This window comes from Myripristis murdjan, chromosome 21 (assembly GCF_902150065.1).
Source record: "Myripristis murdjan chromosome 21, fMyrMur1.1, whole genome shotgun sequence".
Classification (NCBI taxonomy): Eukaryota; Metazoa; Chordata; class Actinopteri; order Holocentriformes; family Holocentridae; genus Myripristis; species Myripristis murdjan.
In genome coordinates, this window is record NC_044000.1 from 32,318,166 (window position 1) to 32,341,298 (window position 23,133).

General features: G+C 43.4%; 1 protein-coding gene across 2 annotated transcripts in view; it reads left to right on the plus strand.

The window, feature by feature from the left end:
* Nucleotides 1–1,423: 1,423 nt before the first annotated feature.
* The window catches only part of LOC115379571 (dehydrogenase/reductase SDR family member on chromosome X-like), a 66,547-nt gene continuing 44,837 nt past the window's right edge, over nucleotides 1,424–23,133 (plus strand). For both annotated transcript variants that reach the window (XR_003930258.1, XM_030080288.1), the window contains exons 1-3: nucleotides 1,424–1,512; nucleotides 1,666–1,926; nucleotides 3,193–3,300. Coding sequence is in view for 1 of the 2 variants with exons in the window: in XM_030080288.1 (XP_029936148.1) it covers nucleotides 1,827–1,926; nucleotides 3,193–3,300 (208 nt within the window). In the remaining variant the exon portion in view is untranslated. The remainder of the gene's footprint in view (nucleotides 1,513–1,665; nucleotides 1,927–3,192; nucleotides 3,301–23,133) is intronic.

Consider the following 23,133-nt stretch of genomic DNA (forward strand, 5'->3'; position numbering starts at 1 on the left):
CTCCACCTCTCGGTCACATTTACCTGCAATTTATGCCGAATTTGATGGTTGAGTCTAAATGGTCCTCATCACCAGCTGGACCCCTTCCACCTTTTCTTGCCAGTTGAGTCTACACGGTCCTCGCTTCGCCTGAACCTCATTTTGCTCAGTGCAGCTTTGACAGAAAACAGAAGAGGTCTCTGAAATGATTGTTTTCAGTGCAAATTATTCACTCACTCTCCCTCTGTAATCATAATGATAACGATGAATATTGAAGATAAGATAAGATAAGATAAAGTTTCTCCATCCACTGCAGCACAGACGTACAAACACAGGTTTCTTTACTAATGGAGTGGCAAAATGTGCACAACGGCCATGTAAATGCACTCATCACTAGTTTGTCCAGGCTTTTTTTTCCTCTGTGCGTCCTTGTTGAACATCTGACACTTTGCTGCGGTCGTTTGCATACACACACACACACACGGAGAATAAAAGTGAGGATTTCCTGAGCTGAAGTGGAGCTCGAGCTGCAGGGAGAGGAGCGCGCTGCTACGGACTGAAGCTCCCTGTCAGGAGGGAGAAGCCAAAAGCCCACCAGGAAGCCGGAGGTGAATTCCTCTTAGCGAGTCGAGTTAATAACCTTATTCTGCAGGCAGGAGGGACCTCGCTGTACAAACATGTTCATAAAGCCTCTCCTGGGAAATTAAGGTCCTGAAATGTTCCCTTTGTCCCACATTACCGCTTAAGAAAAGTGGTTAACAAGACAGCAGCCGGCTGCAGGCCGCGGCATGTCGGCCGGATCGCGTACGCCGCATTAAGCAGCAGCGACGAGTCCTCTCCATCATCCGCTAATCACATGACCGCAGTTAATGGATGGAGACCGTTGAGATATATTACCCAGTATCAGACTGACTGCGATAATTTGGATATTAAATTGGGTTTTTTGTGTAAAAAGTGCCTGAGTCGCACTGCAACAGCAAAAAAAACTTCAAACTTTGCCAACTCAGACGCTGTGGATCTGCACTATTTGTCCAAATCAAACTCTGGTATAAAGAACAGACACTACAGATTAAATTAAAGCTTAAGATTGACATATAAACTGTCGTTGGTAAACATGAGCGTGTGTGCAGTTTGCTGGCATCATAACCACAGAGTTTCTGGGTATTGCAGTTCAGTTTTCCCACATTATCTCAACTTTAACCTAAAACTCAGAAGCCATGATGCTAAAAATAGGCAGAATAGGATGCTACACATTATAAAAAAAAAATAAAAAAAAATAAAAAAAGTTTTTCACACACTCACCAGAAAAATAATTCATTAGTAACCAGTAGCAAGTTGTTATTGCTCCTTGGAGTCAGCTATCACTGGTCATAATTCATGCTGTCTGAGGAGGAAAACGAAGAAATGCATGAATACAAGTCTAATTATGCAGCAATACATGGTCCTCCACTTTAAGACAGGGCACTCACACATGAGAGGAACAAAATGTGACATATCCCAGCATAGCCAAGTCAAGACAAGTCACTTTTACTGGTGCATCAATCTAAATTTCTATTCAGCTGGACAAATTTAAAACCTTTCCAGTACTAAAAAAAAATGTGCATAACTGTTTTTGTAATATTTGATTCAAGGAAGTTCATTGTTTCCATTCAGCCTGTCCACTTTGACACGTGGTAATCTGCACAGGAACTGAATGGAGCCCTGCTAGGTGTCTGCCTCGGGAGGGAAGGAGAGAAGGACGGCAGGCTTCATATCGGAACGCGGCCCGAAACAGACGCGGAACTGCGCCGCTGGTCCGCTGTTCCTCCCGGCCACCGGACACTGAACCCCTCCGGAGAGAGACCATCATGTCGTTTCTGTCTTATATTCTACCGATTATCAAGATTTACCTCGTCGGCTTGAAGGTGCTGCTGGTCCAGATGTTCAGCAGAGCTTTCAGGCTGCCAGGTCGGTTCAGTGTTTAACACCGCGCGTTCCGTCGTGTGAAAAAACAAACCAGCTTCCCTTTAAAAACGGACAACTTTAATGCTGACTTGAGTTTCGGCAAACGTACATACAACATAGAACAAGACATAAGACATTTTCTGAACGAACATAATCCACCTTTCAATTCGGCATATATGTCATACACCAAACCATGCCGACTTTGATAATATTTGTACTTTTACAACATGCGCGGCTGTTGTTTTGCTGTGTTCACGGCCTGGCGCTGACGGGCGAGCAGCGAGAAAAGACTGTAAAAGTTGAGATTTTGTTTAAATTGAACCCTGTTTCATGGACTATCGGTGTGCCGAATATACCAGAAGACCCGAAAAAAATAAGTCCTGAAGTCATATTTTGCAAGCCGTGTTTTTGTGCCCCATGAGCAAGGCAACAATAAATTGAATGATTTTTAAAGGGACTTCGGCATTGTGTGTCTGTCTATATTAGAGAGAGGCAGCGAAACGTTACTTGCTGTAATTTACAAGGCAAGTGCGCTCTGATTAATCACTATTTCAAACAAAACAGGGAAACATCAGAAGAATATTGTCTGAATATTATAGGGGAGATTATATTCCCTAATTTATACTAAGAAGACATTAAACTCACCACTGTGTACCACAGCCACACTATAAACTCTTATGGGAAGATTTTAGTGATTTATTTTGACATTTGGATCTATTTCTGTCTATATTAGCTGCAAATTGTGCAGCATGATGAGGTACATAGGCAGATCCTGGTTTAAGAGTTATTATGAAGATGCTTCTGATCAGACAATATTCCTCACCTTCCATCACCTCCATCCCACTAATTTCCATGTGTCAGCTCTTACGGAAAATTACTTTGCTTTCTTTAATCCTATAATACATTTTGGAAGGATAGCTTACACAAAACAGCAAAACAGTGAATTTGTTTGTAATATTCTTTAGAGATAATATAGGGATATTAAAGTGAGGAGACAGGAGATAATATAAAAAAGCCCATAAAGTCACTATTGAACAGCTCAGATAAAGTACAAGTCCCTATAGGGAGCGTGTAGTGATTTTCCTTTCAGATGTCACATTTGAGATCCGTTTCGAGCGGCTGCCAGAAGCACTTGTCACATCTTGACACGGAGAGATTTGCCTTTTTAAAAGAGGGATATTATAAGCGTCTTCCTTATCGAGTGACATTCTCCCTGCTGTCTGTCTTGTCTTGTCTTGTCTGTCTGTCTGTCTCCTCTGCTACTGCCAGCGATGCCCAGACAGGATGGCAGGGTTGCCATAGTGACAGGGGGAGCCAGGGGAATCGGCTATGAGGTGGTCCGCCACATGGCCGGCTTGGGGGCACGTGTTATCATAGGTACAGTATCAAGCACAACACGGCAGTCACGCACACAGGACCGAGACGCCGCCCTTTAACAAGAAAGACACACGGTGCATTCAGGGCCTGATTAAAGAGGCTTCCCCAAAGGCCGCCTCCATCTGTTTATGTTGTAATTTTCCACCCAAACAGGCGGTGAGGGTGCCGCTGCCGCCCCACCTGCAGGCTTGATAGATTTCCTGCCTCATAAATGCCTTTCGCATATTCAGGTCTGACTTTGCTGCTTTGTTTAACGGCCTCGCTTTTGCTCTCAGGCACTTTTAGGGATGTGAAGAAAGTTTGTGACGTGCAGAAATTGATGATGTTGACATTTGTTGCAGTTTGGTTTTCCATGTTAGAATAGAATAGAATAGAAAGCTTTAGAAATTAGGAGCAGCACCCCTGATCAGTGCAGTTTCTAAGAATTAATGACAGACAACAAGCACACATTCAGTAAATATGAAACTAAAATAAATGCTATACAATGATAAGAATGGATATTGCACTGATAAACACTGTATTGCACTTAAACATGTTGTGCACTGCATATAAATGGTGAGAATTAAAAGTTAAAGTACTCGGCAGCACACACTGTTAACGCGAGCACCGAGTCGGAGAGCCGCTGCGTCCGTGCACACCGCCGTCTTTAGGTCTAAAAGTTTATGTTGGAAAAACAGCAGCACCTGACAGGGCAGCGTTTTGAAATGCTGCTTTTACACCGAGCGAAAATCCCACTGCGATCTGAGACTTGAGTTTGGGTTTTTCAGTCTCGCCCTCTGGAGCCTGAAACAGTCCTGGGTCAGTTTTAGCCTCAGCTCCAGAGGTGCAAACAGATCACCTGCGAATTTGCATGCATAGTGCAGTGATACAGGACACACTCGACATGTTAGGCAGGCACACCCAACCTCAGTGTAACTTTAACCTGTATAACATGATTAATTACCAATAATTCAGTCTGTTGGATTGGACTCTGATTTATCTTCATAATGGAGTTGTGATAACCAGGGCCTGGACAATATGCTCATCTCCAAATTCGATATTAGCACGATGCAGGGTGCAGATTTGATACATACTGTAATTCGATATTATAACTTATTGCAATTTTTGTTTTTTTGAATCCTCCTCTAGTTTGTTGCTGTAAAGTTTGATGGGGCTGTGATTCTCCTAGAGGTCACTAGAGGTCATTTTCTCCAGCTCGGTCCAGTTTAACAAAAGTGTCTGCCTGCAGTGAAATGGCTGCTATGGGGGCCAACATCATCACACAGGAATCAAATGTGGCTCATTGAATCCACAAGAGTGTCAGCTTTCCAGTCAAAGCCAACTGATGCAGCTCCAAGACTGTTTAGGCCCCAGTCTGCACACACACACCATTTTACAACAGGCAACAAGAACACATGTGGACTGCAGGCTTTGGGGCCCAAACTGCATGGGATTAGCAGAAGGTGGGCGTGTCTGCAAAGGAATGCTAGTTTTTGCCTCGCCAAAATTTAGCCGAACTTTAGAGCGATATTTCAGGTATGAAACTGATTCAGTAGTAAAAAAAAAAAATCATTTAAAAATTGCAATATAAACAGTGTCACCTGCTTTATTTTAGCAGATAGAAAAAACGGTGTAAAACCTGCGTGTTCGGTGTAAATGTGTCTAAAAGAGAGCCGTGCCTTGCAGCCCGGTAACACAGCAGCACACTGTGGCACCTGCAAACACAATGACCACATAAGGTGTTTTTACATGCTGTGTAAGTATGTAATCAGAGTGAAAGCTTCTGACAGGCGCGGCACGGAGGCCAAATCCAGCAGCAGCAGCCGAGCACGAGCCAACGTTTTCAAAAGATGGATCTCCGTCGGACAGCTTGGCTCCGTCGCCGCCGCCGTCCTGCTGCTCTTTACGGCGCCGCAACAGGTTTCAGCAGGACGGGCGCCGCAACAGGTCAGCTGCAGGCCGCGCTCTGCCCCACAGACGCCTCTCTATCTTTAAACCATCAAGACATTCAACAAGTGTCCAGTTTTGTTTCAGCAGAAAAAATGGAAATAATTCAGCCAAAGAAATTGAGAGGAATGAGCCTTTACATCTGTTTTATTTTATTTTTTTATCATTATTGCTATTTTTTATCAAGACCCATCGAAGAGATTAGTAAAGCTTTATAATAATGCCAGACCAAAATATTAGTCAGCCAGTGTTATCTGATATTGGCCCATAACAGATAGATCTGCATCATTTCGCTATCAACACATATTTTGACTGATACTTTTTTTTTTTTTTGTTATACAACATAATGCAGAAAAGATGATTTCGGTATTTTAGAAATGAATATTTGCCCCTTTTTCTTAATTCAAGTTTAATATGTAAATATACACAAACCTACATACATATTTATCTACATATATAACTATATCTATACAGTACTGATGTTTATTTAGCTATTTATTCATTCTTCATTTTCTCTGTGTTCATTTCTAGAGCTGTTTGACAATGTATAAGGACGCTGAATAGTCTTTAATACCTTTATTTAAGAATATACAACATTATTATATGTCAGTCAATTCTAGAAATGACATGTTTAAGAAAGCAGCCCTTCTGAGGACCTCTGTACCGTCATATCGCCGCAAAATCGACATTCAAGCCCAAAAATCCACTTTATCAGCTTCCATATCAATAATCTGAAGTGAATTTTCAAATTCTCAAAAATCCCATATCGTATCGGCCGGGCACTCGTTTTTTCGCAGCCCTCTCAAATGGGATGAATTTTCACTCCGAACAGGCCGTTTTCTTCTGATCAAGCTGGTTACATGAGCTCGTTTTTATTTTGATTGGATTAAAATTCTGATTTTTGTTGGAATCAAAGTGCTGCATGCTGCTGTTCTGTAGCTCTCAGTGACCTCTGACCCCGTCAGTGCAGGCGAACATCCAGCTGGGATCAATAATCAATGACAATAACGACGACAGTCAGACTTGCTCTAAGTTGATATTTGCCGACTGCAGGCTGAATTTGTAAATGATAGACTGACTCGGTGTTGAAATCACTAGTTGACTTATGTGTCAGTCAATTGAAAATTGATTGATTATAATTTCTTTATCAGTCATTTTATCAAGAAAAAATTTTGCTGATTCCACTTCCACGAAGATCACTAAGATGCTAAGATCGTCTTTCTTTTCATATCTTTATAAAATTAATACTTTGTGTGTTTTTGGCTGCTGGTCACATCTGGAGACTTTTCCCTTTGCTGATCACTTCCCCTGAACGTCGTCATGGTGTTATTTTCCACACATGATTCACTAAATGATCAATCAAAAAACATAATTCCTGGCGTCGCTGTGCGTGTTGCTGTGGTGCAGGACGGAGCCGGGATCAGCCCGTCGGCCCGGAGGTTTGATCTCTTCATCGTTCAGTCGCTGCGAGCGGCCGTGTGCGAGCGGCCGTGTGGATTTGCGGCGGCGGGCTGATTCTGAGCGCCTGTGCGTGTTCCTGCTGAAAGCCTGAAGCTGTCACAGACCTTTAATGAGCATCAGAGGGTCAGCGGCGCTTTCACAGCCGCTGATCCGTCTTAAGGCCTCAGATAACATCAGAAGAGTTTGTTTTTCATCTTGAGAAAATCTCCAGCACGAGATGATGGAAAAAAAAATTGATCTCAGAAATGCCATTTGTTTTCATATCAGTTGTTAAATTTGAGAAGCGATGCAAATTTAAAACTCTGTAAAGCATCTTATATAAAAACGGTCAACTAACGGTCAATTAGCATTTTTTTTTTTTTTTTTTAACTTTTTTAGAAAGATTCATCTAATTTTTTTTTGGAGGAGAGTCCAGTTTCGTGACATCTTATTTTGAAAACCTGGTACCCTAAGACTTCAAATTTGAGATGGAGAATTGTTTTACTTTTTCAAAATGATTTACCTTTGATAAGTCTTGAAAATCTGAATCTGAATAAAGATCTACTTTACTCATTTAATACTGGAGGATTCCAGTAATAAAAAGTGTAATTCCACAGCATCATCTGTGCAAAATAAAATGTTTTTTTTTTTTTTTTCTTGAATTGCATTTCTAGCCCAGACATAAACCAACCTGAAAACGATGTGCGCCTCCTCCTCAGCGCGCGCTCTGATTGGCCAGACCAACATTATTCTTACCTTCACAGCGTTTTCTTTAGCGTGACTGAAGACTTAATCGTCCGTCAAACTGTGTAGTAGTTCAAGAAATAAATCTCATCATCATCATGTTACGTCTCTGTATCTCCTAAAGAAGGGAGTGTTTTTTAACTCCTCAGCAGTTTCCTCCCCGCCGTGCAGCGTCGGCACGTGAGTCGAGTGTGTGTGGCCTCGACGGTGTCACAGAGCATCTGAGAGAGCGAAGCTTCAGTGGAGAGAGGAATGCACTCAGAGCATTAAAGTGTGATCCCGGCCTGAGGCGAGAGCATCGGCGAGCACCGAAAACCTTTTTACGTTTCCTGATGTTTTCTCTAATTTCATGGAAGTGTGTTTTCGCTGTTTTGCGTGAGCTGCACCTTTCATGTCGTCCCCAGTGACCCTGCGAGGAAAGCGAGCAAAGTGCAAACCCAGTAAACAACCGACTAAATCAGCTCGGTGAAGTTCATCATGGAGTCTGCTAATGAACCTGTACTCATTATCTCTGGATGCTACAGCTGATTGACTACATGCACAACCTTCCTATTGATATGAAAAAAAAAAAAAAAAAAACCTAATAAAACGAGGCTGGAGGAGCGTCAGACATATACCAACCTTTTATTTCTGCTTTCTGTTTTAACTCATTTTCTGAAAGCTGGGTCATGCTTGTTTTTTCAGGTTTTGGTTGGGTAATTCTCAATATAGCCAATTAATTTTATCTCCATGACACGAACGTCCATCGCGAAACCGAACTTCAAATAAAGAACGCACAAATTTTTAAAATTGCACCATGCATTTTATCATTGTTAGCAAAAAAAAAAAAACCTGTTAACAAGTTAGTGACCTTCCTAAAACTCAGCAGTCCTCTAATAACCTGAAGGCACTACCTGCTGATGCTGCAGCAGATTGACTCCATGCACAAGCTCTCTGTTGATATTACAGATTACACTGACCATTTTCCTGTCTAATTCTTTAGATGAAACATTATTTATTAACTGCAACAAGCTGGAATCAGTTTTGTCAAGTGAGCAAAACCTTTCACGACATTTTCAACGGCCCAGCAGTAAAACAAGGAAAGTCCACATCCGCTTAACAAATAAAATACCTGAATAGTGGCATGACAATATGGTATGATGGTATGATAATGCATGCAGGTTAATAGGAGATGTTTCCAATGTTTATGTTTTTTTTTTTTTTTTTCTATTCCATGGTATCGTCTCTACTTTCCTGGACTCGACTTGCTTTTTGTACCTGTTAGTTTTCTGGCTCGTTTTTCCTCCCCTCTCTGCTCGGGCCCCACCAAAGTGTTTTATTTTCTAAAAAAAAATCAACTCTAAATGGCTGCTTCACAAAAGTACTGTAACTAAGAGATTCACTGAATTTTCTTTTTTTTTTTTTTTTTTTTTTTTACATGGATAGATAATCAGCTGTGATACAAGTTCTGTGAGTCTCGTCAGGTTGTAAGCAGCGACCGGCGGAAATCTGCTCAGCTCGCTGGGAACCACGAGGCGGCTCAAAAAGTAGCACCAGGCACCAGATACAGTGTACGGACAAGAGGACTGGCTTTCTACCAGGTTTTTGGCGCTCAGTTTCTGTGCTGATGTTGATGCCAGAGGAGGTTTGGAGCTCTGCAGGTGCTGAGGCGGCAGAGCGTCGGACTCTTTTACTTTTAGAAAGTTGAGCAGCTGACTTGTTGCAGCGGTGGCTTCCTGTTCCATCACTATTCCAGCAGCACCTGGAACTCAGTGAGCTCTTTAGAACCAGACGCTCTGTCACTGATGTTGGGAAAGGCAGACTGCATGGCTGCTGCTGGAGGTGACACACCTGTGGCAACAAGACTGAATGAAACACCTGAATTATTAAGAGCTGTGTTACTATACTTCTGTCCACAGTATCCCAAACTTTTGCCTGATGGAAAACCAAAAAAGTGAGTGGAGTCAAAGCGAGTTTAGTAGATACTTTGTCTGCCTATTGACCTGTATTCATCATAATACTACATGCACAGCCTGTCATTTCGTATTATTACACTAACCCTCCTGTTACCTTCAGATTTATTAAGATTTTTTTTATAAAGTGGGGTCAGTTTGACCGCAGCAATTTAAACCTCCAGAAAATGATTATAATAAAAACTGTTACCCTAGTTCTTGTGCCAGGTACTTCATGTGTTGACTACCTAAATAGCTCTTTAAATAAAACATAACCCCCCCCCATGATAATTGAAAGATAACAGGAGAGTTACATTTGGAAAGAAAAAGACACCCGGAATAAAGCTGGAGCAAAATCAAACCAGCTTTTATTTTTCCTTCTGCTTTATCTAATTTATAAAAGCTTGGTCATGCCTGATCTTGTCTTGTTTTAGTCGGGTAATTCTCAGAGTAACTCAAAATAACAAGCACACACAGTCAAACAAAAGTGTAAATCCTCTTAACAAACCTAAATATCACCGTAGATTCTGCTTATCAACTTGTGTTCATTAACTATTGATGCTGCAGCTGATTGGCTACGTGCATCTTCCTGGTGTTAACAACTTAAATCTGGAGAAATCTGGGAAATAGACTAAATATTATGGCTTCCTTTGGCAGGGGAGCAAACAGTGACAGTGACAGATAGCAGGAGGCGATGGGGGAGTGCAGCACAGCCGAGCTTTGTGGTGATGAACGCCGACATGAAACCCTCAAACAAACAAAAAAAAAAACATCACAGGCCAGGAAGACCCTAGATTTTTATTTATTTTTTTTTTTTTGAAACATCGCAGTCAAAAATTGATTCAGAGGAGATATAGATATTTTTCATGTATAAGTCAAGAACCTCATTCGGCGGCTGCCAGATCCTTTATGTTTTCTGCCTTGCAGGGGCGAAGCTGCATCTCCCATTCAGCTCCCGAGCTTCAAAACTTTTAAGAAAACTGCCTTTATTCATTCACTGTGTGTACCGCAATGTCAATGTCAGGGCGTCCTTGGAGACTGTCTGAGTGGAGCATGAATGAGCCTGGAGCACTACAGCTACACACACACACACACACACACACACACTCAAGGAAAATCAATACACGCAGAAGTTTGCTGGTGTCTGTTGATCCCACATGATGCTGCGTGCTCGGAGGCTGATGCTGCAGGACGGGAGCCGAGCGTTTTCCCTGCAGAGGTCCTCGTTTCTGGAGCCGGCTCGTGACGCCGACCGAGCGCTCCCTCTGACGGTGCCTTTCTCAGGTGGAGAGGCGACCCGGGTGGAGCTTTACACGCGTGTGGAGTTTGCAGCGTGACGCCGGCGCCGCCGGCAGACACCAGAAGTGGGAATTGGTTTATTTGCCCGGGCGCTTGAAGTGTTTTTTCTGAGGGGCTTTTGGAGCGGCGCCGCCTCTCTCAGTGTGTTTAAGATAAGATGCAATGAACTTTTAATGATCCCTGTGGGGGAGCTGGGCTGTTGCAGCGGCAAAGTAGTAATTAGACACAGCGAGGAAAATAAGAATGGAGCAAATTGAAGGGTATTAAACATAATACGACTGACAATTACGACAGTGGAATATATTAAATGGAAATGAAATGAATGGGAAGTATACAACAAAGTAGAGCCTGCACGCTAGAAACCTTTCTAAAAAAAAGAAAAAAAAAGAAAAAAAAAAGAAAACATCAGGTCAGATGGTGCAAGATGTTCTCATTCACATGAGGGGTGGGTGAAAATAATAAAATAAAACAGAATCACCAAACTTCAGGATAATTTGCAGTAAGAATATTCAAGATACACTAAAAAAAAATAGATATAAGTAACTAAATAAATATAATAACTACAGTGTTTCCCACAGAATGACACTGCACGGCGGGGTGGGGGAGCTGGTGTGTGTGTTTCTGTGGGGAGGGTTGTCTGTTGAATATTCAGAATATTTAAAAAAAAATAAATCAGCCTATATCTTGCGTATTATTTCTTATTTCAGTGTTTTAATTCTAGTTGATTCTCCACCTTATTTTCTGTCTGCTTGCTTTTCCCTCAATGCCTCAACACGTCATCACGCTGCTGCATCTATCATCCATATTTAATGTGTTTTTTTTGTATACAGATTAATACTGGTATTATTGTGAGTGATATGATATGGCAATAATCCCCACATACAGACCTGGTCAGGGCTTCTCCAGCCGTTTCCATGGACTTGAGGCTTCACCTGTCCTGCTGGTCAATGTGTGTTTAGCGATGGAGTTTTTTTTTTTTTTTTTTTTTTTTTTTTTTTTTTTTTTTACATTTTGGGCGGTCACTGTGGCTCATTGGTTGGGGTTAGGGTTAAGGTTGGGGTTTGGGATGAGTGGGTTATGGCTGACATTAGGAAAAAGGCTGTAGAGAATGAATGGAAGTCAATGAGAAATTGCGTTTCTGTGCCTGGAAGTGAAACCTTGGTTGGTGCCGTCAGAGGCGAGATTCAATCCCAAAACTCGTACAAATCAACTCTCGCAACAATCAGGTTGAGACGGACAACTTGAGAGTCCAATGAGAGCTCGGTGGGCGGGGCTTGTTGTCTTCTTCCTGTTTTCCACAATAATTTGGGATCTTCTTCCAGGCTTTCTCTGCACAGACGAGTGAGGTCAAAGGATCTTTAGCTCCTTGAGCTCTGATTTTCCATTAAATTCCCTCTTAAATAGCTTCAGTGTTGCAGGATAAAATTATTCAAAGCCAAGGTGCCGTTGTTTTCCGACTGCAGAATCACATCCAACAGAAAAGATATCAATGTCTCGTGCATCATTTTAGACACATTTCCCTGGAATTCAGCAGCTCATGTTTGGGATCTTTGGAAACCTCGGGATGTCCGCTAGAATTTAAAATAAAGTCCTGAGGGTTTGAGTAAAGCTCGGCCGAGCGGCGACAATGAAGCCACCCTGGAGAGGTTAATTAAAAGGGCTCAGATGGAGTTTGTAGCGAGTGGCTTCCACTTTGTTCCTCTGATATTCATCTCTGCTGCTTTTGATGAGGATTTAACCGCCAGTTCTACATGAATGGGAAGTGTGACAGTGTGTGTGTCACAGTGTGTGTGTGTGTGTGTGTGTGTGTGTGTGTGTGTGCAGGGTGCGCAAGTTATCAGCAGAAAAAAAAAAAAAAAAAAAACCCAGAATATAAGAAAAATGTGCGCTGTGAAACTCAGTTTACCCGTCTTGTAATTCTGTGGGAGCAACATTAACCTGAGCTCACTGAACCCTTTGTTTACTTTTTATGTTGTTTGCAGTTTTTATTTACGTATTTTTGTTTGTTTGTTTGTTTTCTCCTTTTCACATCTTACTCATTTTATTACTGCGTTTATTTTGCAATTTTGTGTTTTATCTGTGTCTCATGAGGGTTGCAAACGGGCAGTGAATTTCTGGAAACCTCTACCTTTCATGGGAGGTGAAACTGGGGGATTTGGATATTCCAAGTTGGTAATCTGGGGTAATTTAGACAAACTGTATCATATACAAACTAAAATATAAAGATTTTGTTTTGCCATAAGCTGATATCTGTGCAAAAATGACATTTTTGACTGATTTATTTATGAGTTGAACTGTAATTGATTCTTTAATTAAACAGCAAAAAAAAAAAAAAACTTGAATATTGAATTTGTATTAAATCTGGTTGTTTTAAGCCAGATTATGCTGCAAGATGTTTTTTTGTCCAGCTACATTTAAGTTCCCAGGCTAACCTGAAATTTTGCGCATTTCCAGTTTATTCCTTTAAATCCCATTAATTCCCATGGAAAGCTTCCAACCTCCTGGAATTTTGCGACCCTGTTTCTGATTGGTCTGAATCTGCCTCTGCTGTTTCCTCAGCGCAGATTAATGAGATTCATAACGCCGTCTCCTCGGCTCCAGTCTGTGTTGTTTTATTGTTTTACTCTTTGTGTCACGTGTGTTTGTACGAAAAGTGATATACAAGTAAAGCCTGATTGATTGATTGATTGATTGATTGATTGATTGATAACCAAAAATATAAGCGCATTTCACTCCATTGTTTGTGTTTTTGTGCACATTTGACATCAGAACATTAGATTCAAGGCAGGCATTTCAAAGTGGAACATTAATTTTAAGGATTTTTTTTTTTTGTCTTGGCATGAAGCTGAGAGGTTTCCTCCGTCCTAAACAAAACCAAACGATGTGCTCTCCCATTTCAAACTGCATAACCGCCTTTAAAAAGTATTGATAGTCGGCAGAACGTTGTTATGATAATGAAGAGGAAGATTATGTTTAGTAGGACGTCTTTTCACTTCTCAGATCTGATAACAAAGTCTTGAACGGCGTCTGCAGCTCCTGGGATCAGCGCTGCGGCGGCCTATCAGACGCGCCGTGTTAGTCAGATTTGCACGCCACGCTGTAATACGCGTGGCTGCTGAGTCGGGTTCAGGGGGGGAATCGTTTCTGCTTTCTGGAAACGCACATCATCATCACAGATTTGTTCCGGCTCGGGCGCACACGTCCTTACGTAACATTTGAGATGGATTTATCAATGAGCTCCCATTCACACGGCCCCGCGGCTGCTTCACGACCCCCCCCCCCGCTTGACTGGGAAATGTGCACGCTCATGAGATTGATCTTGAGAAATGCACGTTTTACTAACAAATACACACATGTGGCATTTCCCCACTTCACCGCAGGGTTCAGGTCTTGATCGTTTCCCATTTTTCCTTTAACTCATGCTGAATACCTTCCACTTTCTTTTGGATATTTTATTTTATATTTATTATATTTAATAGTTTTTTTCTGCCAGTTGCATTTTCCAGACTGTGCAAGAGTTAATTTTTTTTTTTTTTTTTTACCCTTTTCATGTGTACAGTGCTACCTCACATTTTTTTAATGCCCCCATTTTCTATAGCTTTATTTATGTTCTTTTTCCTGTTCTATTTTCATTTCCTGTGTGTTTTTTCTTTTCTTTTCTTTTCTTTCTTGGCAGTAAAAGCCCCATTTCCCCCGAGGATCATTAAAGTTTCATCTCATCTCATGGGAAGTATGATCAACTTCTTTTTAGACACATCTTGACTTGCTTGCACATGTGACAGTTTAAAGGTGCTGTCCGTAGTGTTTTTTTTTTTTTTTTTAATCAATAATTTGCTTCTGCATTGATGTGGTGACATCAGTGGAGTTACACAGCACAGAGGAGACTGCCGGCCTGCTCACCGCTTGTTTGTTTGTTTGTTTGTTTGTTTGTTTGTTTGTTTGTTTGTTTGTTGGCGGAATCAGTCAGGAAATCTGTTGTGTTGCTTTATGGCACAAAACAGGAAGAGGGCGCTGTTCTTCCACAGCAAATGGAGTTCAAGCCTTCAGAGTTTCTGCAAGCTTCTGCCAGATGGTGGAAGAGGTTGGATCGGGGATAAATTCACCTTTTTCTGATGAAGCCCTCTCAGCCAGCTTCTCGTTGTGTTTGAACGGCGTCCAGAGTCGAACTCACCTTCACCTTTTCCTGAGACTCGGCGCTCGTCGCTATCAGGTTCAGACAAAACAGGACAAAATCATCCGACCTTCATTTTAGCCTGAAAGAGGAGGAGGCGTCCTCGTTTACAGCCGGGATGTAAAAACAGACAGAAACAATTTGAGACAAAGTTAAAAAGACAAAGTGATAGACATGTTGCTGAGAACAATGAATACAATTAATACAGTAAAAGTTAACAGATACAACAAAATATAGAAGAGTAAGATGAATAAATACGAGGTTAAAGTCAGACGATGTGAAATCAGGCCTTTGGCAGCAGAGTCCCGGCTCGAGGCCTTTGTGATGGAGCCATGTGGAAGATGTTCTGCAGGAAAGTGACATTTGTCCCAGTTCAGCTCCGACTGGAGGAATGTGGAGCAGCGACACTGTGGCACAGCAGAGGAAACATGAAAGCATGAACATATGTGTTGAAGCTTTATTTAGCGCCTGAGGCCTCGCAGCGTGACGCTCTGTGGGTCCAGCCAGCCTGTTGTTCTGGTTTGAGTTTTCTAAATTTTCTGTGTCAGCCGATGATAAGCTCCTCCCCCTCCTCCTCGGCGGTGGACGGAAAAGTCAACAGGACTTTGTTTCTGCAGACGGCGGTTTGAGTCCCGACTGAGAAACATGTTTGTTTTTAAGCTGACGTTAGCGAGCTAATATTAGAGAACGTTAACTAATGATTTGTGACTTTAACCGCAACCTTTTTCTAACCTTAACCATGACCTTTTCCTGACCTTAGCTGTTACATTTTCATTAACCGTGTTTCCCTAACCTTTCCTAACCTTAACCACGATAACAAACATTGCTCTAACTTTAAAAAGCCACAACCTTTTCCTAAACTTTCCTAAACTTCACCGTGAGCTTTTCCTAATTTAACCATGAACTTTCCTAACCTTAACCACGACCTTTTCCAAACCTTTTCCAAACCTTAACCACGACCTTTTCCAAACCTTTTCCAAACCTTAACCACGACCTTTTTCAAACCTTTTCCAAACCTTAACCACAACCTTTTCCAAACCTTAACCACGACCTTTTCCAAACCTTTTCCAAACCTTAACCACGACCTTTTCCAAACCTTAACCACGACCTTTTCCAAACCTTTTCCAAACCTTAACCACGACCTTTTACAAACCTTTTCCAAACCTTCACCATGAGCTTTTCCTAATTTAACCATGAACTTTCCTAACCTTAACCACAACCTTTTCCAAACCTTTTCCAAACCTTAACCACAACCTTTTCCAAACCTTTTCCAAACTTTAACCACGACCTTTTCCAAACCTTTTCCAAACCTTACCCATGACCTTTTCCAAACCTTTTCCAAACCTTAACCACAACCTTTTCCAAACCTTTTCCAAACTTTAATCACGACCTTTTCCAAACCTTTTCCAAACCTTACCCATGACCTTTTCCAAACCTTTTCCAAACCTTAACCACAACCTTTTCCAAACCTTAACCACAACCTTTTCCAAACCTTTTCCAAACCTCTTCCAAACCTTACCCACGACCTTTTCCTGACCTTACCTGTGAACTTTTCCTTAACCATGTTTCCCCAACCTTTCCTAACCTTAACCATGATAACAAACATTGCTCTAATCTTAACCACGACCTTTTCCAAACCTTTTCCAAACCTTCACTGTTAACTTTTCCTCAACTTTTCCTAATCTTAACCACGAGCTTTCCCCTAATCTTAACCACGTAGTGTTGATGGCTACCCAAGCTAACGAAGCAAACAGAATTGGCTGCTGAGCTAACGTGAGCGAGCGTTGGCGCCTGTTTTGATGTTAACAGTCACGAGATGCTGCCTTAAGTCTAAATGTTGACATGTCGTGTGTTTTTGCTTCAGAAATGTTGACATTTCCACGTATTTGTTCGGTTTGCAGAAACAAAAAAAAAAACGGCAACATTTTATTCCGGTGGCTGGGCTGGGCTGCGGCGTTGTGTTGTCATAGCAACAGTGAAACGATCCCTCTTTCTCCTCACCTTTAAATGACGTCGTCCCAGTAACAGCGCCACCTGCCTCCACTGTGATGCCGCTCAAACACGATGGGACAGTTAATTTAACTCATTTAAACACATCACAAAATGCTAAACACGGCACCTCCACAGCTAAAGTGCAGCTTTACCTTCCAACTCCTAACTAATGACTTTTTTTTTTTTTTTCCAAGTCGGCTCATTTCACGGCCAGTGAAACAGGAAGTAACCTTGGCCGTCTCCTTTGCCCAGAACACTCGGTCAGTATTATACTGCAGGTATGAGCTCGGTGTTAAGACCCTTTTTACTCCGCCATGCCCGGCTTGTTCTTTTGTTCGGCGGCGGCGGCGAGATTATTTTAATGAATTAATTAGGTTATGCGTTTTAATACCCTAACCCCCCTCCCTCCCCCCCCAGCCCAAAATATTTAGTAGGCAAATTATTTCCTAAGGGCAAATTTTTAATCAGTGGCTATTCTAATGGAGAGCTTTGACCCAGTGTGCTTGTGTTAAAGTGTGTGTGCAATCAGCGTGTTTGTGTGCATAAGCAGAGACACCTGTTGTAGGTCGGCTATTTTTAGTAGGAAAGAATGCATTTTGTGTGTGTGATGAGGTGTGTGTGTGTACGTGTGTGTGTGTGCGTTCAGCCAGAAGAGCTGTGTTCCTTCAGCCCTGCGTGAACCGCGGTGCATCAGGCTAAACGATGCAGTGCCCTTGAAAAGGCCTGCATGATAATCCAAGATTAGTGTGTGTGTGTGTGTGTGTGTGTGTGTGTGTGTGTGTGTGTGTCTAGGTGTGTGTGCAGGGAGAGAGTCAGACTGTGTTAGCTTGCCTGTGTGGAGAGAGAGAGAGTGTGTGTGTGCATTTATTTGTGTTTGTGTGTCAGCTGCATGTGTAGAGAGGAAAGTAAGATATTTTGTGTGCCTGTATGTGTTTGTGTGTGTGTGTGTGTGTGTGTGTGTGTGAGAAAGTAGTGTGTATTTGTTTGTCAGTGTGTGTGTGGAGACAGCAAAAGTCTGTGCTTATCTGTGTTTCTGTGTTTGTGGGTGCCTTTCTCTCTCTCTCTCTCTCTCTCTCTCTCTCTCTGTGTGTGTGTGCATGTGTGTGTGTGTGTGTGTGTGTGTGCGTGCGTGCTTCTGACAGTTCTTTGGGAAAGAGTTTACTCTTGAAGAAGAGGATCAGAAGAAACACGCCAGCTTTCCATCTCTCTCTCTCTTTCTAAATCCCGTCTTGTCTCTTTCATTGAAGCGGCTTCATTTGTATGCAGACGTCCTCAATAAACAAAACGTCTGTCCCGGGTGTCAATCACTGCCGCTCTCACAGGGCGGCCGCCGCTCCCCGAAAACTCCCCGAAAAGTCTCAAAATAAATAATCCAACTTTAAAAAAGCACACCGAGTTTTGGGGAGAATTTGGGAAAGGCTTTAAGAAGTATGAAAACTGCCTTCTACTTACTGGATTATTATTTTTTTTTTTTCTTAACGTGATTTAGCGCTCCACTGCTGCACGTCAGGCCAGGTGCTCAGCATCGATACCACACGCACTGCACGGCTCGTTTAAGTGCTCCCGGAAATAAATACGTCCATTTCAAATGATGTTACCGCCACCGCCCACATGCCTTCGTGTGCTGTGTTGAGCAGTAAATCCACTAGAGGGCAGCACAGAGTCCAAAGTCTCTGACAGCAACAAACATGGTGGCAGTGAGGAGGTTGTAATAATGGAGCTGCTACAAAGAGGCAAAAGCAGAAGCAGCACTGTAGACGACTGTAGTGGCCTGTGAGGTCATTGAACACATCACCGCAGGAGGACGGTGGTCTGTGAGGTCATTAAACACATCGCCACACGACGACGGCGGTCTGTGAGGTCATTAAACACATCGCCGCACGACGACGGCGGTCTGTGAGGTCATTAAACACATCGCCACACGACGACGGCGGTCTGTTAGGTCTTTAAACACATCACCACAGGACGATGGCGGTCTGTGAGGTCATCAAACACATCGCTGCAGGAGGACGGCGGTCTGTGAGGTCATTGAACACATCACCGCAGGAGGACGGCGGTCTGTGAGGTCATTGAACACATCGCCACACGACAACGGCGGTCTGTGATGTCATTAAACACATCGCCGCAGGAGGACGGCGGTCTGTGAGGTCATTGAACACATCACCGCAGGAGGACGTGGTCTGTGAGGTCATTGAACACATCACCGCAGGAGGACGGCGGTTTGTGAGGTCATTAAACACATCGCCGCAGGAGGACGGCGGTCTGTGAGGTCATTGAACACATCACCGCAGGAGGACGGCGGTCTGTGAGGTCATTGAACACATCGCCACACGACGACGGCGGTCTGTGAGGTCATTGAACACATCGCCACACGACAACGGCGGTCTGTGATGTCATTAAACACATCGCCGCAGGAGGACGGCGGTCTGTGAGGTCATTGAACACATCACCGCAGGAGGACGGCGGTCTGTGAGGTCATTAAACACATCGCCGCAGGATGATGGCGGTCTGTGAGGTCAGTAAACTCATCACCACGGGAGGACGGCGGTCTGTGAGGTCATTGAACACATCACCGCAGGACGATGGAGGTCTGTGAGGTCATTGAACACATCGCCGCAGGAGGACGGCGGTCTGTGAGGTCATTGAACACATCGCCGCAGGAGGATGGCAGTCTGTGAGGTCATTGAACACATCGCCGCAGGACGATGGAGGTCTGTGAGGTCATTGAACACATCGCCGCACGACGACGGCGGTCTGTGAGGTCATTGAACACATCGCCGCAGGAGGACGGCGGTCTGTGAGGTCATTGAACACATCGCCGCACGACGACGGCGGTCTGTGAGGTCATTGAACACATCGCCGCAGGAGGACGGCGGTCTGTGAGGTCATTGAACACATCGCCGCACGACGACGGCGGTCTGTGAGGTCATTGAACACATCGCCACAGGAGGACGGCGGTCTGTGAGGTCATTGAACACATCACCGCAGGAGGACGGCGGTCTGTGAGGTCATTGAACACATCACCACAGGAGGACGGCGGTCTGTGAGGTCATTAAACACATCATCACAGGAGGACGGCGGTCTGTGAGGTCATTAAACACATCACCGCAGGAGGACGGTGGTCTGTGAGGTCATTAAACACATCGCCACACGGCGACGGTGGACTGTTAGGTAATTAAACACATCGCCACACGGCGATGGCGGTCTGTGAGGTCTTTAAACACATTGCCGCAGGAGGACGGCGGTCTGTGAGGTCATTGAACACATCGCCGCAGGAGGACGGCGGTCTGTGAGGTCATTGAACACATCGCCGCAGGAGGACGGCGGTCTGTGAGGTCATTGAACACATCGCCGCAGGAGGACGGCGGTCTGTGAGGTCATTGAACACATCACCACAGGAGGACGGCGGTCTGTGAGGTCATTAAACACATCACCGCAGGAGGACGGTGGTCTGTGAGGTCATTAAACACATCGCCACACGGCGACGGTGGACTGTTAGGTAATTAAACACATCGCCACACGGCGATGGCGGTCTGTGAGGTCTTTAAACACATCGCCGCAGGAGGACGGCGGTCTGTGAGGTCATTAAACACATCGCCGTAGGAGGACGGCGGTCTGTGAGGTCATTAAACACATCGCCGCAGGAGGACGGCGGTCTGTGAGGTCATTAAACACATCGCCGCAGGAGGACGGCGGTCTGTGAGGTCATTAAACACATCACCACAGGAGGACGGAGACTCTTTTCTGTAATATTATCAGTTTTTTAAATTTGTTCTTCGTGTCTCACTCATAGAGCGGTCTTGCTTGGACTTTTGGCTGCGCCGCTCCCACGATGTCCGGTGGTGCTGCTCTGTTTCGTCCGTATCTGTAAACTTCCTGAAAACCTGCACAAATACGGAGGAAATGAACCCAGATTACGGACAGGCGGCTCCGTCTGTATCTGTATTTAAGGTTGAGTATAAATGAGCCTGTGTGCGTCTCAGACAAAGAGTCAAGATCGGACTAAAAAGAATGAAACTGCCGTCTTTGCTTGCAGAGTGTGAGGAGGTCGGCATGTCACGTCCCGATCTACTCATGCAGTCTGAGACCGTCCGGGACGTCCTGATCACTGTCCAACATTTTCGTCATTACCCTTGTAGTCTGAGAGGTTGCAATGATGTGATTTGTCACACCGGCCAATGACATCGCAACACGATACGACTTCAGTTTTTATTAAGGAAGCTCTCTCACCTCCAGCACTCGCCTCCAGCATGCAAACTCCAAATTATTGAATGCATGGAGTCAGGGGCCGCCAGGGGGCCGCGGACCACTGGTTGAAAACCTCTGGAATATCATTAATCCGTTTAGTAATTAATTAATTTATTTATGGTTTATGTGATAGTGACTGATACAGTGTACCAGTGGCGAGCGGTGACGTTTTTGTGTAGTCATGCTGTGGTCCCAATTTCATGCGAGCGCCCGCGAGTGCGCGAGCTTGAAATTTTTGGGGCATTTATTTATTAATAAAAACGCATAATATGGTTTTTAACTATACTATATCCACTCGCCAACTCGATTTTGATAGCCACGCCTGCGCATTTTGCCCCAATGTTACCAACAACAATGTGTTGGAATTTACAGTGTAAATGAAAGCGGAAATTATTAGAACGGACGGATGATGCAGTAATAACCAGTTACAGAGTCGAGCAAATGACACATGAATGTGCTCACAGTGTTACCAACAAAATGTTGGAATTTACCATGAAATCGGAGCTGTTTGGACGTGCCACGGGGTGATGCAAACACACAGCAATGTCACCAGCTAGCCTACATGGTCAATGAAATGACACACACACGCCCAATTGCCCATCAGGCTACGCACCAAAGTGATAAACGTCAGAGAACACCTCTTTTTCAGAACACCTGCAATAGCCTAAATCGATGAAACATGCCAGGTTACTCAACTGAAGTTGTATTTTCACCCATTTTGATTGGCACGATGCAGATGAAAGAACAAACTAACGTTAACGTTCCCGTGCTAGCTAGCCAGCTAACGACGTTAGCGGTAGCTAGCTGTCAAGTGAATGACTTGCTGTTGCCGCTGAACATTTCAAGCGAGCTGCTACGTAGCTACTCGTGTTGCTCATGCGTCTTCTGAAAAGCTGATTGGCAGACAGCTTATTTTCCATTCAAAACGCCCACATACAGAAATACCGGGTACTAAACTACTGTAAATACTCGTATCACAGAGCGCATGCGCGCGTCAAGCTGTCAACTTTCCAGCATTTCGCTAGCAAATTGAGATAGATACGTGTATATAGGCAGCGGTTTGCAACCAAAATGATAGAAACAGGGTATATTATAAAAGGATACACTAGGAGACCAACATTTTAAAGATTTTAATTGAAGGGCTTGGGCATGCGCCGCATTTATAGCTTATTATGACCGCTCGCCCCTGCAGTGTACATAGACAAACTGAAAACAGCTTTTCAGTGCAGGTGTCATAGTTGCAACGGCCGTCCTAAGAAGGGCCTTTGGAAAAAATAAGACATTAAAATTAAAATAAAAAAAAATCCTGATTGCAGCAAGATACGATAAACCACATTTAGCAGCAACATAAGCGCAGAAAAGTGTGAGAAAGCTAGAATGACAGACCATAATAGAGTTAAAAAGTGATCATTTGCAGTGAGAATGGAAAGTTGCTGCTGTTTGTTCCATACGTCTGTTCAAATGGTTTTTATCTCAACTACAATGAAGCACAACCAGCTTATTCATGAGCTGCGTGTCTTTATTTAATGTATTATTATTATTTTTTTTTTACATGAAGCGGCTGTGCTGTAATCGCCGCTGATCCTGTCGCCTAATATTGACCGATCGCTATCTTTCTCCGCTGCAACAACATCGATTATGTGTCAAAGCCGCAGTCTGCTGTGCGGATTTCCATTTCTCTGGCTGGAGAACAACATGCAGAACGGCTTTATCGACTTCTCCAAACACGACCGGTCGTTTTTCCTCAGACCTCCCATTATTACCTCCAGAGCTCAGAAACAGGCCGGTCAATCTTTTTTTTTTTTCCCCTTATTTACACTGCCATCACTGCAAATAAGTAGTAATATCTATATAAAACAGATATAAAACAAAAGTATCACACTCTTTTAGAAACAAACGATGAACAAGTTCAAAAGAGAAGAAATCTGCTGCTCAATAATGATTGTTATTGCATTATTAATCTGTTATTAGTGATTACTGCATAATTACCAGGCTGTGTTTCATGTCAGGCAGGTGGTTGAGCTTTTTCTCTTTTTTTTTAAATGCATTCATTAGATGTTCACCTGTCGTGAATATCAAAGT